Source organism: Aquarana catesbeiana, linkage group LG05 (genome assembly GCF_042186555.1).
Source record: "Aquarana catesbeiana isolate 2022-GZ linkage group LG05, ASM4218655v1, whole genome shotgun sequence".
NCBI classification, from domain to species: Eukaryota; Metazoa; Chordata; class Amphibia; order Anura; family Ranidae; genus Aquarana; species Aquarana catesbeiana.
In genome coordinates this window covers 493,522,187-493,536,002 of record NC_133328.1, presented here as the reverse complement: position 1 = coordinate 493,536,002, position 13,816 = coordinate 493,522,187, and the positions used below count along the sequence as shown (strand labels likewise).

General features: G+C 44.7%; 1 protein-coding gene across 2 annotated transcripts in view; it reads left to right on the top strand.

Moving 5' to 3' along the window:
* Positions 1 to 13,816, top strand: part of TRAPPC8 (trafficking protein particle complex subunit 8) — a 156,204-nt gene that overhangs the window by 48,502 nt on the left and 93,886 nt on the right. For both annotated transcript variants that reach the window (XM_073631521.1, XM_073631519.1), the window contains 3 exons: positions 789 to 963; positions 2,347 to 2,500; positions 4,566 to 4,656. In XM_073631521.1, coding sequence (XP_073487622.1) covers positions 789 to 963; positions 2,347 to 2,500; positions 4,566 to 4,656 — 420 coding nt within the window. The remainder of the gene's footprint in view (positions 1 to 788; positions 964 to 2,346; positions 2,501 to 4,565; positions 4,657 to 13,816) is intronic.

Below are 13,816 nucleotides of genomic sequence, written 5' to 3'. Positions count from 1 at the left end.
CCTCTGGAACTGAGGGAGTAGGGGGAACCTGGTGCGCCAGTTCAACTACAATTGTGGGCAGAAGGCCCAGGAGGGTGGTTAAAAAGATTTTAGCAAATCTCGCCCCGCCTAGAGCCCTCCACCCTATCTAGCAGTCCTAGGACTCTCAGAATATTACGGAATAATTTATTTTCAGTACCAAATTGATTTTTCTCCTCCGGGGCAGAAAGTGAGGTGAAATCTTCTGTACAGGGGCACAGACAGCAAAACAAACGTTACAGGGGTATTAAACATTCCCTATGCTATCCAAAAAGCTTAAAAATCTTTATTTTGGCTGGAGCTACACTTAAAAAATGTACCTGTTCCGACTTACAGATTTAACTTAAGAACAAACCTACAGACCCTATCTTGTGTGTAACCCTGGGACCGCCTGTACACTATACTACCAAAAGTACTGGGGCGCCTGCCTTTACACGCACATGAACTTTAATGGCATCCCAGTCTTAGTCCGCAGGGTTCAATATTGAGTTGGCCCACCCTTTGCAGCTATAACAACTTCAACTCTTCTGGGAAGGCTGTCCACAAGATTTAGGAGTGTGTCTATGGGAGTGTTTGACCATTCTTCCGGAAGCACATTTGTGAGGTCAGGCACGCAGTCTCCGCTTTTATTCAACCCCAAGGTGTTTTATTGTGTTGAGGTCAGGACTGTGCAGTCCAGTCAAGTTCCTCTACCCTAACGACAACAACAGAAGGCAGAATATAAGCAGATTACATTTCAGCTTCAAGTGTTTACTTAACAAACCATTCAGGTATGTTAGTAGTTTCTTCACATGAACCAGAACCTGTGGAGCAGTTTCTCAAGTTATCTCAAGAGCAACATCGGATTCAACACAGTAATGACTATAACTATCCTAAGTGGTTTACACCCAACACTCTGAAGTATTATGTTCTACTGCATGATGTCAGTAGTAATGATGAGAAAAAGTAAGTTGTTGATATTAATCTATTACTCACAAAGAGATCTGTGTTTAATTTAATGTAACTTCACAGTAGTTATTGATGACCTTTTTACATTTTTGGATGTGTGTAGACATTGGAGTTCATTTACTAAAACTGGAGAATGCAAAATGTTGCAGCTCTGCATAGAAACCAATCAGATTTTTTTTTTTTTGTCAGCTTAATTTAATAAGCTGACGTTAGATGCTGATTGGCTACCATGAACCGATTTTGCACTCCATTAAGACTCAACCCCATTGAGTCTTAGACCCCTTTCACACTGGGGCCGCAGCTGTGTTAGCGCTAAAGCCCCGCTAGTTTTAGTGGCGCTTTAGCGCTGTTTAAGCTGCACTTTTCGGCCACTAGCAGGGCGCTTTTAACCCCAAAGAAGGGATTAAAAACTCCTGTGTTGCAGGGCTTCCGAAGACTTGCCCATTCATTGCAGTGGGTAGGAGCAGTTTGGGAGCGCTGTATACAGCCCCAGAGATGCTCCTTGCAGGACTTTTCCGAACATCCCGCAAGTGCACCTCCCGGCTGGGAAAGCACCCATTGTAATGAATGGGAGGCAGTTTTCAGGCGCTTTACAGGCATCAGTGTGAAAGGGGTCTTGTACACATTAAATTATATAAGGTCCTTTTTAAATGGGCTTTGCTTTATGTCAAAAGGGTTTTGTGTTCCCATACAAGAGTATAGGAATGCAAAACCTCCTTGAAACAACTCAAATTTCCCTACATGCAGAGGTGGGCTCCAAAAACATACTGTGCATTCAGACACCTCTTATAGGCATGTATTTATATTATTGACAGTATTTTTCAAGTGACATATAATATACCTGTTTGGAGCAACCAGTGGAGATGGAGGTTTAAAGTGATACTCCTGTTTGATGCCAATTTCGGTGGCTGAGAGCAAGAAGCCTGGAGGAGTATTGGCCACTACTGTTTAGAGCGCTATTGGACTTCTCTATAATTTTAGAGTAATTTTCCTCCGGTAAGCCTTCTGCTATGTCTGTTTGGTGTCGGAGACCCATCCTGGTGTGAGAACCACAGCAGCACAGTAGAACTAGTATCTTGAGTGTTATTTCATGGGTTTTTTATGCCTTTATCATTGGTGGATTTCATTATATTTGATGATGCAAATGTATGTGTAGCCCAGCACCTTAGATTTCAAAATACAATTGTCAATGAATTCTGCATGTTTGTGGAAGCATATCAAACTCATGTCAAATTAATGACATCAAAACAAGCTCAAAGCCCATGGATAGGAGCACTAAAAGTTATATTTTCTTGGGAAATGGTAAATGTTTTGTAATGGACCTTTTAATTTGTCATGGTTTTCTTTAGTTTGTTTTTACTATTGTCTGTTTTTCCTAAGGGCTGATACAATATATGAAGAAATGATACAAAGGTATGGGACTCAAGGATGCTACTTACTAAAGATTAATTCAAGAACATCTCTTAAAGGAACAGATGAGCAAATACCCGATCCCTGGAGCCAGTACATCCAGAAAAACACCATTCACTACCAAGTATGTTTTCAAGGCTGCGCCGACTCTACAGTAATGTTGAAGAAGCTTTGGGTTCCAGAAATATAGGCTGTCTTCCGGGAGTGCAATAACATTATCAGATGTAAATAATAGAGATAAGCTAAGGAGATGTCATGCACCTTCTTGGACTTAATTCATTGTTTAAATACCAGTACACCAACCCAGGGTGGTACTTGATGTGCACAAAAAGATTACACTGTGCCACGTCCTAAACTACATAACGAAAATTATCATAATTAGAAGGAAATATGGACTTTGTAGGCACCATATGTTAAAATTACAATTTTATTCAACTAAACAAGTAAAAACTCTTTAGTTTGAACAGTAGAAGAGAATCAATATATCAAAAACCTCAAGCTTTATATAGCTCAACATGTTTCATGAATAAACGCTTCTTTAGGAGTCAAAGTATAATTACTAGATAGATAGAAATACAGTAATAAATATACACATATCAGTATAACAGCACTCATTGGTAAAAATCAGAATCGAGGATGTGTCACTTCCAAAATTTGAGTAATTAAATAGGAGAGTAGGCGCAACACAGGATAGCTTAGTTATAAGTACTAAGGCAGATGCGGGGACATGCATACAAGCGAGAACCACAATCTAAAAAATAATAATGCTACCAAATAGTACTGGTGGTAGGCAAAATTGTCACCAAAGTAATGTAAATTACATCAAAAGTGGTCTGCTATACTTGCATACTAAAGTCAGGACTCCACATTTCTCCCACACTGGCTTGAGAAAACAAATGCTGAGCAGGGAAATTAAGGAGAATCTCCGATTAATGTTCTTGGTAGATCGCAATGATGTCCTAAAGTAGATGTATCTAAAAGGGAATGTATGAATAATCACCACAAGGTCCTAGTGCCACAGTGATGTAAATATAGACTTCGATCATATGCTCACAGCTCACCTAAAATATGTTATGCATTTGTTTCACAATAAGGGGCCATGGATCAACAATCCACAAAACTCAATGGTAATGCAACATGGGACCTAGTGGCCACACAAACTTGGAATGGCAACACCATAAAAGTACTTAAGGCCTCCAAAATATATTCAGACCTACATGGGGAAAAAAGGAGACCCAAAGTCCCACATCAATGGCTAGATACAAGACTAGTGCAGGCAACTGGATAAATGGTGATCAACACAATGCATATATGAAGCATACCAGCATTCGAGATCCTACCCAGCACACCTGCGAGAGGCGACCACCGCTGCTGTCTAGTGGGTCCTCTTCAACCCTCGCCTTATATAAGCTTTTCCCAACCGGAACGCCCGCACCAGCCAAGGTCGGCGTGTGATGTCACCCAGCCCGGCTCAGTCCACTGGTGCATGAGCGATGGCGCCTCATACCAACCATCCGGTATGGGGAACCATCGCTCCCCCACCACTTTGGGGGCACTCTGCACATGCACAGTTTGTTGTGTATTGTTTAGTGTTGTATTTTTTTTTTTTTGGTAGGGTGCATGTGATCAGCACAGGGCCAGACAGCACTGTCTAGACAGGGGGTCAGGGGTCATGCATCCAGTTTGATGGAATGGATAGTTTAATATTGCACCCCTGGAGAAGCCCTACTTGCCCCAGCCATTGCATCTGTATGTCTACCCTTAATGGATAACCTTGCTCTTTTCACCTTGTCAATCGTCAGATCTATTGATAGTTCTCACCTTTTGTAAAAGTCTGTATGATAGGATTTCTCTAGTTCACATTTGTGAATTGGCCTGACAGTGTTTACCTTTGAGAACCCCAGCGGACAATCTGAGTCTACGACCAATCACTGGCAGGTGATCGCTGTATAGCAATTATTTGTGATTGGCTGAAATTGGCTACAGGAGTTGGCAGATTCCCATTGCTTCCAATCAATGGGGCTCCATCCCGCAGCTTATTGCCAGGATCTCCCCACTGGGGTTCTCACATGTAAATGCTGTCAGGCCAATTTACAGGTGTAAACGTGGCCTTAAATAACGTCACAATGACTTTGATGCTTTGTTCCATATTAAACCCTATTTTAGAAAAACATTTTTTTTTCCCCTAGGATTCGTATGAAGATAGTTCCAGTACTGCTTTACCAAACAAGAATTCAGACCATGTAATTTCTGTGGATGGTTTGGAACACTCTGTGAAAGGTTGCAATAATATATAATTTTTTTTTTTCGTTTTGAATGTAAATGTTTGAATGAGATGTTAGAGTGATACTTTAAAAAAACAAAACAAAGCACCTTAGGCTGGATTTAAATCTTTGCGCACTACCGCACATTAAAATACATGTTTTACCACATGGTATATGTGCATTTTGGTGTTGTTTCCCATAGGGGTGCACCAAATGTTTTTTTTTGGTGCTAAAACTGATACCGAAAATGCAAAATACACTAGGCCGAAAACCGATACCTGAAAATAAAAAATACACTAGGCCGAAAACCGATACTGAAAATAAACAGTTTTTAAAAATGTTTAATATTTTTTATATACAATTATATTTATTCAATTTTTTAATATCATCAATTGAAATTAATATGAATTTATTGTTGGCCATTATTGGCACCTTTGGTGTAAGAAAAGCTCAAGAAAATTCAGTCCGCAGTCTCCAACCATGGAGATGGTCAGAGACTGCAGACATGCTACAGGAGATGGTCAGAGACTGCAGACATGCTACAGGAGATGGTCAGAGACTGCAGACATGCTACAGGAGATGGTCAGAGACTGCAGACATGCGACAGGAGATGGTCAGAGACTGCAGACATGCTACAGGAGATGGTCAGAGACTGCAGACATGCTACAGGAGATGGTCAGAGACTGCAGACATGCTACAGGAGATGGTCAGAGACTGCAGACATGCTACAGGAGATGGTCAGAGACTGCAGACATGCTACAGGAGATGGTCAGAGACTGCAGACATGCTACAGGAGATGGTCAGAGACTGCAGACATGCTACAGGAGATGGTCAGAGACTGCAGACATGCTACAGGAGATGGTCAGAGACTGCAGACATGCTACAGGAGATGGTCAGAGACTGCAGACATGCTACAGGAGATGGTCAGAGACTGCAGACATGCTACAGGAGATGGTCAGAGACTGCAGACATGCTACAGGAGATGGTCAGAGACTGCAGACATGCTACAGGAGATGGTCAGAGACTGCAGACATGCTACAGGAGATGGTCAGAGACTGCAGACATGCTACAGGAGATGGTCAGAGACTGCAGACATGCTACAGGAGATGGTCAGAGACTGCAGACATGCTACAGGAGATGGTCAGAGACTGCAGACATGCTACAGGAGATGGTCAGAGACTGCAGACATGCTACAGGAGATGGTCAGAGACTGCAGACATGCTACAGGAGATGGTCAGAGACTGCAGACATGCTACAGGAGATGGTCAGAGACTGCAGACATGCTACAGGAGATGGTCAGAGACCGCAGACATGCTACAGGAGATGGTCAGAGACCGCAGACATGCTACAGGAGATGGTCAGAGACCGCAGACATGCTACAGGAGATGGTCAGAGACCGCAGACATGCTACAGGAGATGGTCAGAGACCGCAGACATGCTACAGGAGATGGTCAGAGACCGCAGACATGCTACAGGAGATGGTCAGAGACCGCAGACATGCTACAGGAGATGGTCAGAGACCGCAGACATGCTACAGGAGATGGTCAGAGACTGCAGACATGCTACAGGAGATGGTCAGAGACTGCAGACATGCTACAGGAGATGGTCAGAGACTGCAGACATGCTACAGGAGATGGTCAGAGACTGCAGACATGCTACAGGAGATGGTCAGAGACCGCAGACATGCGACAGGAGATGGTCAGAGACCGCAGACATGCGACAGGAGATGGTCAGAGACCGCAGACATGCGACAGGAGATGGTCAGAGACCGCAGACATGCGACAGGAGATGGTCAGAGACCGCAGACATGCGACAGGAGATGGTCAGAGACCGCAGACATGCGACAGGAGATGGTCAGAGACCGCAGACATGCGACAGGAGATGGTCAGAGACCGCAGACATGCGACAGGAGATGGTCAGAGACCGCAGACATGCGACAGGAGATGGTCAGAGACCGCAGACATGCGACAGGAGATGGTCAGAGACCGCAGACATGCGACAGGAGATGGTCAGAGACCGCAGACATGCGACAGGAGATGGTCAGAGACCGCAGACATGCGACAGGAGATGGTCAGAGACTGCAGACATGCTACAGGAGATGATCAGAGACTGCAGACATGATACAAGAGATCAATGCAGCCTCACCAGTTCCCCTCAGATGCAGCCTGCCTGATAAAAAAATGTATGCACAGTGTTTTTTCCATGTATTCCAATGGCTCTAGTTCACACCATGCAGTCAGTTTTTGGTGCAGAAACAGTCTGCATGGTGTGAACTACAACCATTGGAATACATGGAAAACACTGTGCATGCATTTTGAGCAAAAAAAAAAAAAAAGCACATGAAACTGCATCTGGTGTGAACTGGCCCCAAGAATGCAACCTGGTTCCTTCCAACAGACTTCTATTGGGAATGATCATATCTTTACCTCTACTAGCAATACCAACTTAACCCTTCCCCATTCTATCACATGGCGATAAAAACCTAGCTGGGTCAAAATCAAGATTGGTTTTTTTTTTTGTTTTTTTTTTTATGGCCAATAAAGGGAGTGTATACAGCCTTTGGCCCGTGACCTGGTTTTATATAGCATGGCTACATTCACACAGGCGGCCAGAGGTGGATAGTTTGCCATGTTCAGAGGCGAACAAACAACGCTTCCAGATGCAGTAGCACTCTGGGCACATAAAATCTGTGGATTAGCTGCGGATAAAACTCTGCAAGTAATGCTTGCCCTGGGCACACGCTGTTCCCTCATGCAGCCTGCCAGTGCTCATCATATGCAGCTTGCCAGTGTCTGGATGCAGCCTCACCCGTGCCCGGATCAGAGCGGCGATCTCTGTGTGTCCTGGAGCTGTGAATTGAATTGCGTGGGCGGCTGCAGTAACAATGTCCTGCCTCCTGTAATCACGTCACGCTGATTCAATGTCCCGCCTTTGGATCAGTGTGCCGTCTGTCACAGGAGGCGGGACATTGTTACTGCATCCGCCCGGGCAATTCAGCTCTGTGACACATGGAGATTGCCGCTCTGTGGGGAGGGAGGAGAGGAGGAGGGAGGGCTGGGGCGAGCCAGGAAGACACCCCGCAATAGGCGGCACCAGGGGGGGCGGCACCTTTCTGCAATGTGCCGAAAACACCATTTTCGGCCGATATGTTTCAGCGGCCGAAATTTTGGTGCATCCCTAGTTTCCCAGAAGTAGTACAGGTGCATTTTGTGTGTTGAGGCTCTTTAAAGCTGTATTAACCACTTCACGACCACGCTATTGTTTTGGACCGAACCAGAACCGTTCGGCACTTTTGTTTCTGTCCACCTGGCCAAATTAACCTTCAATGTAAAAGTGTGCACACTTGAAGTAAATTACTGAGACAGACACGAGTTCAGTAGATTGATACTTCTTCTTTATTACTTCCTGGACTCTGACTAATATACCGTGAGACGGATATTTTGTTATCAAATCAAACATCAAATAAGACAAGCGTATGCGGACTGCAAGATATACATATTCATTATTGTGACAAAGTATAAGCTTTTAGCTGGGTTATATCTATATAAGGGAATAACAAACTATCATAGCTAAATAGGGTGTCTTGTTTCCAGTTCTTGAAAACAGGTGCAATCTTCTTTAACTTGTTCTTAACTCTTGCAGTTCTGTTCCACATAAAGGGGGAGGGTAAGCTGGCAGACATCTAATTGAATATGGTAGAGGCTGAAGTAAGCACTTATATCTATATGGTTATATTGTAAATAGGCATTTCACCATAACCCTCATAGTCACATCCATTACAGTTCCCCCCTTGAAATGCTTATTTCACAAAACTGTCCCTCACACTGAAAGACCTACACCCAGCCCATCCCCCTCTGCAACTCTTTTAAGCCGTATGTAGAGAAAGAGCAGCGACTAGTTCACTACCCCCCTCGATACAGCTGGAGGAGTGCGGCCAGGTGCTATCTGTCCCTATAGCCCTACGGTGTTGCATTTCGGGGGAGGGTGACTGTAACACATAATTGTCATCATAATTTTCATCAAGGCCTACATAGACATCGTCACCATCATCCGGTATCTCTTGGTTCACGAATGTGGGGGTAGTTTGGTCAACAGCCTTCTCCACACACCTCCTGGTACAGGGGAGAACACAGCAGATTATAGCCGCCATTACCAGGATAGCTATTCCTATCTGGATCAATAATCCCTGCCATCCTGCCTTTATCCAGGTACAATACTATCCAGGGGTTGGTGAGCCCTGAATTCTGTTTTAGTTCTTTGGACAAGTCCTCAAGTTTCTGGATAACTAAAGTCACTTTACCATTTGGGCCGGTGTTGTCTGGGATGTAAGTACAGCATGTGCTGGTCTCGGGGATCATCTTACATACACCCCGCTTTTCAGCTAGGAGCATGTCTAAGACCATACGGTTTTGGAAGGTACTCTTTTTTTTCCAATGCTCACACAGGGAGTGGTTGTGTTGGTAAACAAGCTAAGGACACAGGTCTCACCTTCTGGGAGTACATTAAGGGGCACTGTTCCCAGATGTGGTTTAGCCCCCCCGCACACATAGGAATTGGTCTTATTGTGCTTCCCTGCATTGTACCTCATCCATTCGAGCCATAAGTTAACATCTGAGAAACCGGTTTCTGCAGCCATGGTGTCCTCAGAGGTAGGGTCTGCTATGGCCACCATGTCCCCTAATGTTTGCATGTGAGGCTTTAGGGGGTTAGGGTTGGATGTAGATTGGGAAACTGTCCACTCTGGGTTATTGAACATGTCTTTCAGTTGGAAAGGTTTTCTAAAACCGTAATGCCCAATACATAGGTCCCACTGTCCCCTGGGCTGGGATTCTCAATGGTCAGTCTGAACTCTTTGGTGAAGTATTGATCTGTGTGCTTGTTGATTGTCATTCTATCTAAGAGTGACTTCCCATTTTTGTCCTTTCTATTCTAGGCGGTTTCGGGCTTGTACCCCCATTTTTCATCCCCAGTGTTCCAACCTACTGCTCCCCAGGAATCATAGTTGTTGCCCCAGTAGGTGTCAGTGACACATACATACACAGTCTTGGGGCCTATTGCTCTCTCATTGGACCGGACACTGTAATCAGTACCTGGAAGTATTTAATAAGGGAATATGAACGTGGCAATATATGTGTTGGATGAATTATACCAGAATTGAGTTATGCCATCTTTCTGTTTGATGGATACTTTTTGTGCCTGAACAACAATCCCAATAAAAAGGATAAACAGGATCATGGCTTGGTCTCCTCAGCCTCTTCTTCGGGCACAGGGACTTTCTTGCAGTGAGAGGCGTGTATCCACGAGTTCCTTCCGGCCTCTTTTACTGATGTGGTGGTAATCAGAAGGGCTTGGAAAGGACCATCATATCTGGGTTCAAGGGTGTGTTTCCTCACAAACTTCTTTACCAGGAACCAGCTTGTGCGTTCCAGTATCTAGCTCAGGATCAGGAATGGAAGAAAACGCTTCCGAATGGATACGGGTTAATTCTCGAGATAAAACAGTTAATACATCAGATTGGATCTGCAACTGTTGTGGGAAATAACAACCTAGACTGAGGGCTGAACCAAACAATATCCCATAGGATGACAGACCATGGTTTCCCCTTGGAGTGTACCTAACACTGAATAAGGCAATGGCAAAGGCAATGGGTAGGCTGTCTAACCAACTCATTCCCGTTTCCTGAGACATTTTCAGCATTCTAGACTTTATTGTGCCATTCAATCTTTCCACCTTCCCACTCCTCTGAGGACAGTATGAGGTGTGGAAAGCTAGTGTGACCCCTACCTAAAGCTGTCCATATCTCCTTGGTTACTGAGGCAGTGAAAGCCGGCCCCTGATCGCTCTCCATGACCTCTGGGACACCATATCTGCACACTATTTCTGTTAAAAGTCTTTAAGCTGTGGTCTTTGCCATCATGTTGGTAACGGGATAGGCTTCCGGCCTACGTGACAGACACAGTCTCTTATTTAATTCCATGATTCCTTCAACTTCTGTGGCTCCTTTTTTTTCGATCCACACTTCTTTTTCTTCTTTGTCAGCTGTCTCTTGTTGCTCCCTGAGGTGGGTCCTGTTTACAGGAGGGTTTTGTAGAATCATAGTGGTTTCTACAGTATCATCCAGGATAGGTGCATTTACTCTGCTGACCACTTCTCAGGTTCAATCTGCAGCTTGTTTCGCAGCGGTATCTGCCAGGTGATTGCCTCGTGCTTCTTGGGAAACCAGCTTGCCGTGCGTCTTTACCTTAAGTATAGCCACTTATGCTGGGAGGAGTAGGGCCTCTGGTTTTCCTAATGATCCCAAAATGTCCTTCTGCCATAGTTAGGGCCTGGAGTTCTGCTTCCTGGGCAGACATGAAGGAGGGTAATGCTGAGGCTTGAAGAACTGTATCTTCGGTGGTGACTGCGTATCCTGTGTGGTACCGTCCAGTATTGTCAAGTCAGGATTCTCAAGGCCAGGGATTGTGGGTCTGTCATCAATTCGAAGCAGTTATAAGCAGCAAGATGAGGATTATTCTCCATAGAGGTTCCCCCCTCGAGAAGTGGAAGCAGAGTGGATGGGTTAAGGGTATCACATGGGAGGACGGTGATGTTATCGGGGAGAAGCAAGGCACACTGGAGTCTGAGGAGGTGTCTTGCTGGGGACAGGGCTGTACTTGGTACTCTCTGAGACAAACAGTTTGAAAGTCTTTTAGTCTGGGAGGCCCAAAGGGCTGTTGAGAGGATCTCCTTCAGAGTTTCAAAATTGTCCACAGCTTCTGGTGAAAGCAGGAAAGGGTCGGATTTCAGGGCATCATAAAGGGATTGCATCGAAAGGGAGGCTTCTGGATTTGGGATCCAAGAACGGCAGTAGGAGATTAATCCTAGAAAGGCGTGAAGGGGCTTTTGACCTTGAGGCAAGGGGATGCCCTTGATTGCAGCAACTCTTTCTTCCGAGAGATGTCAGGTGCCTTGGGAGATGCAGAGGCCTAGGAAAATCACCTTCTTTCTGGACTTTTTGCTTTAAGGCCTTGCAACCTTGCTCAACCAGGTAGTGGAGGAGGCTTTCAGAGAAGATTGAGGCAATTACAAGCAGGAGGTCATCTACATACTGAAGAAGTACAATGTCTGGGTGTAACTTCATCCAGGTGTCCAGAATGAGGGCCATTGCCTTGGCGAATTGGGAAGGGGAGTTCTGGGCATCTTGTGGCATAACAGTCCAGGTGTAGCTGGCAGGTGACACAGGCTTGCCTGAATCCTTGTGGAGAAGGTCCATATGATCTGGAGTGGGGTGGGGTGGTGGACGAGGTGGGGTGTCATGTCCCTGGTACTGGGCGCTTTCATGTGGACCATGGTTGGTGATTGGTTGACTATGGGTGATTTTCCGGGGGCTTTGGTATTCCCTTCTGGAGTGGCTGGGTCTTGTGCAGTTATAGCAAACACGTGGAGTTGGTACTGGTGGGCGCAGATAGGGTGTGTCAGAGGCCATAATGAGAGGAGCTACTCTCTACTGCTCTGTGAAGATTCTGGACCCAATAACTACTAACAACAACGTCTCAAGCTCCAAGGTTGTACTCAGACCCTTTCGGCTTGACTCTTTAAGACCTGAAATAAATGCGGCAGCTAACATGTGTCTATGCGCTCTGTTCAACACGCTAAAACCCAAATCGCCTTTTCTTGTGTGAACTCTTGTACACATATTGACTTCAGGCGTTTTAGAATGGAGATGTGAACCATCTCCATACAGAATAATTGTTTTTTTTCAGAATACAAAACGCTCAGATGTGAATGGGGCCTAAATCTAGCATATAGATTTAAGCAAGGAAAGCACTTGCTCTTTCGTTCTTCTGGCATAACGCCCAGAATATATAAACTTCCTCTTTATTTATAATACTGTTAAATATTGAAATTGAACATTTTAAACTCCCCAATTGTTGCTAATACAGCTTAAACACAATTAAAACCATTTGCATAAATATAGCACATTTGCTACATTTCCTGTTATTAGAGAAACTCCTTAAAGTCAGACTGAAATAATCAAGACACCCTATACATAAATTATTTATTTAATTAAAATGCTACATTGATTGCTACTATGTTCCATCACTGGAAACATGTGGGTGGGTTTCGGTGTGGGCAGTTTAGGGGGCGGTGGCATAGGGCGTGTTGCCACAGGGGGAGGTGTCACTTAGAACAGAGGGGTGGTAGACGAAGGGCAGTATCTACCTCCTGGGGACCAGACGCCATTATAGGGCTGTGGCCGACTACTTAGCTTCCTCGTTTCTTGTACACGTACACAATTCAACCATTTTGATTTGATTTGTTCAATCCAGCCTTCCTCATGAATGGCTTTTGCAACCTTAAACCTGGAGTCTGCTGTACGCAGTAGGCCGTGGTCTGATAGCAAACCCCTTTTTCTCTTCAAGAGATTGCGCCATTCGTCTACTTGTAATCTCCCACCCAAATGCATATCAATCCCACACACTTTTGCTAATTTCTTTCCCTTTTTCACAGCATCCTCTCCCTCCCGTTCTAAAACCAAATCACAGGCCAAACTGCCCTCTTTTGGCTTCGCTAACTTGTGTCCCATGTCACAATTCTTAGGTTTGAACAAGAATGAGACACAGGAGAGAGACAGCTGAGTAGAAATACACAGTAGTGATTTGGAGATGAGGAACTGAGAAGATCTCTAATAAGACACTGGAGAGAGAGAAAAAGAGAACTGAATAGAGATACACAGTAGTGATGTGGAGATGAGAAACTGAGAAGATCTCTAATAAGACACTTAATGAGCAGACATGAAACACCAGCAGTTGATATTTAACGAACCACTTGAAACATCATTTACATGTCCCAACACTAAGCCCAAATTTTTCACTCTAGTTTTCTCTATCTCTTCGTACTGTTCTGGCTGCTGAGGTTGTAAGGGACACCTGTTGGTTCCCTGGTGTAGCCTCAGCCTCAATAACTTCCAATGACTTGCCAAGAGCGAATTTCACCGGGTAATGTACATTCAATCTGAATACCATTACTTGTGGGGCCTCCGGTAGTAGAGGTTTGTAACCAAGAGACTCAGCCATATATCCTGGCTCTACCACTTCAATCAACCCCCAACCCTCTTCATGTATCCCAAATAACAGACCCCAAACACACTTAGGACATGACATTACCACCAACAACAAAAATGTGACCCACAACCA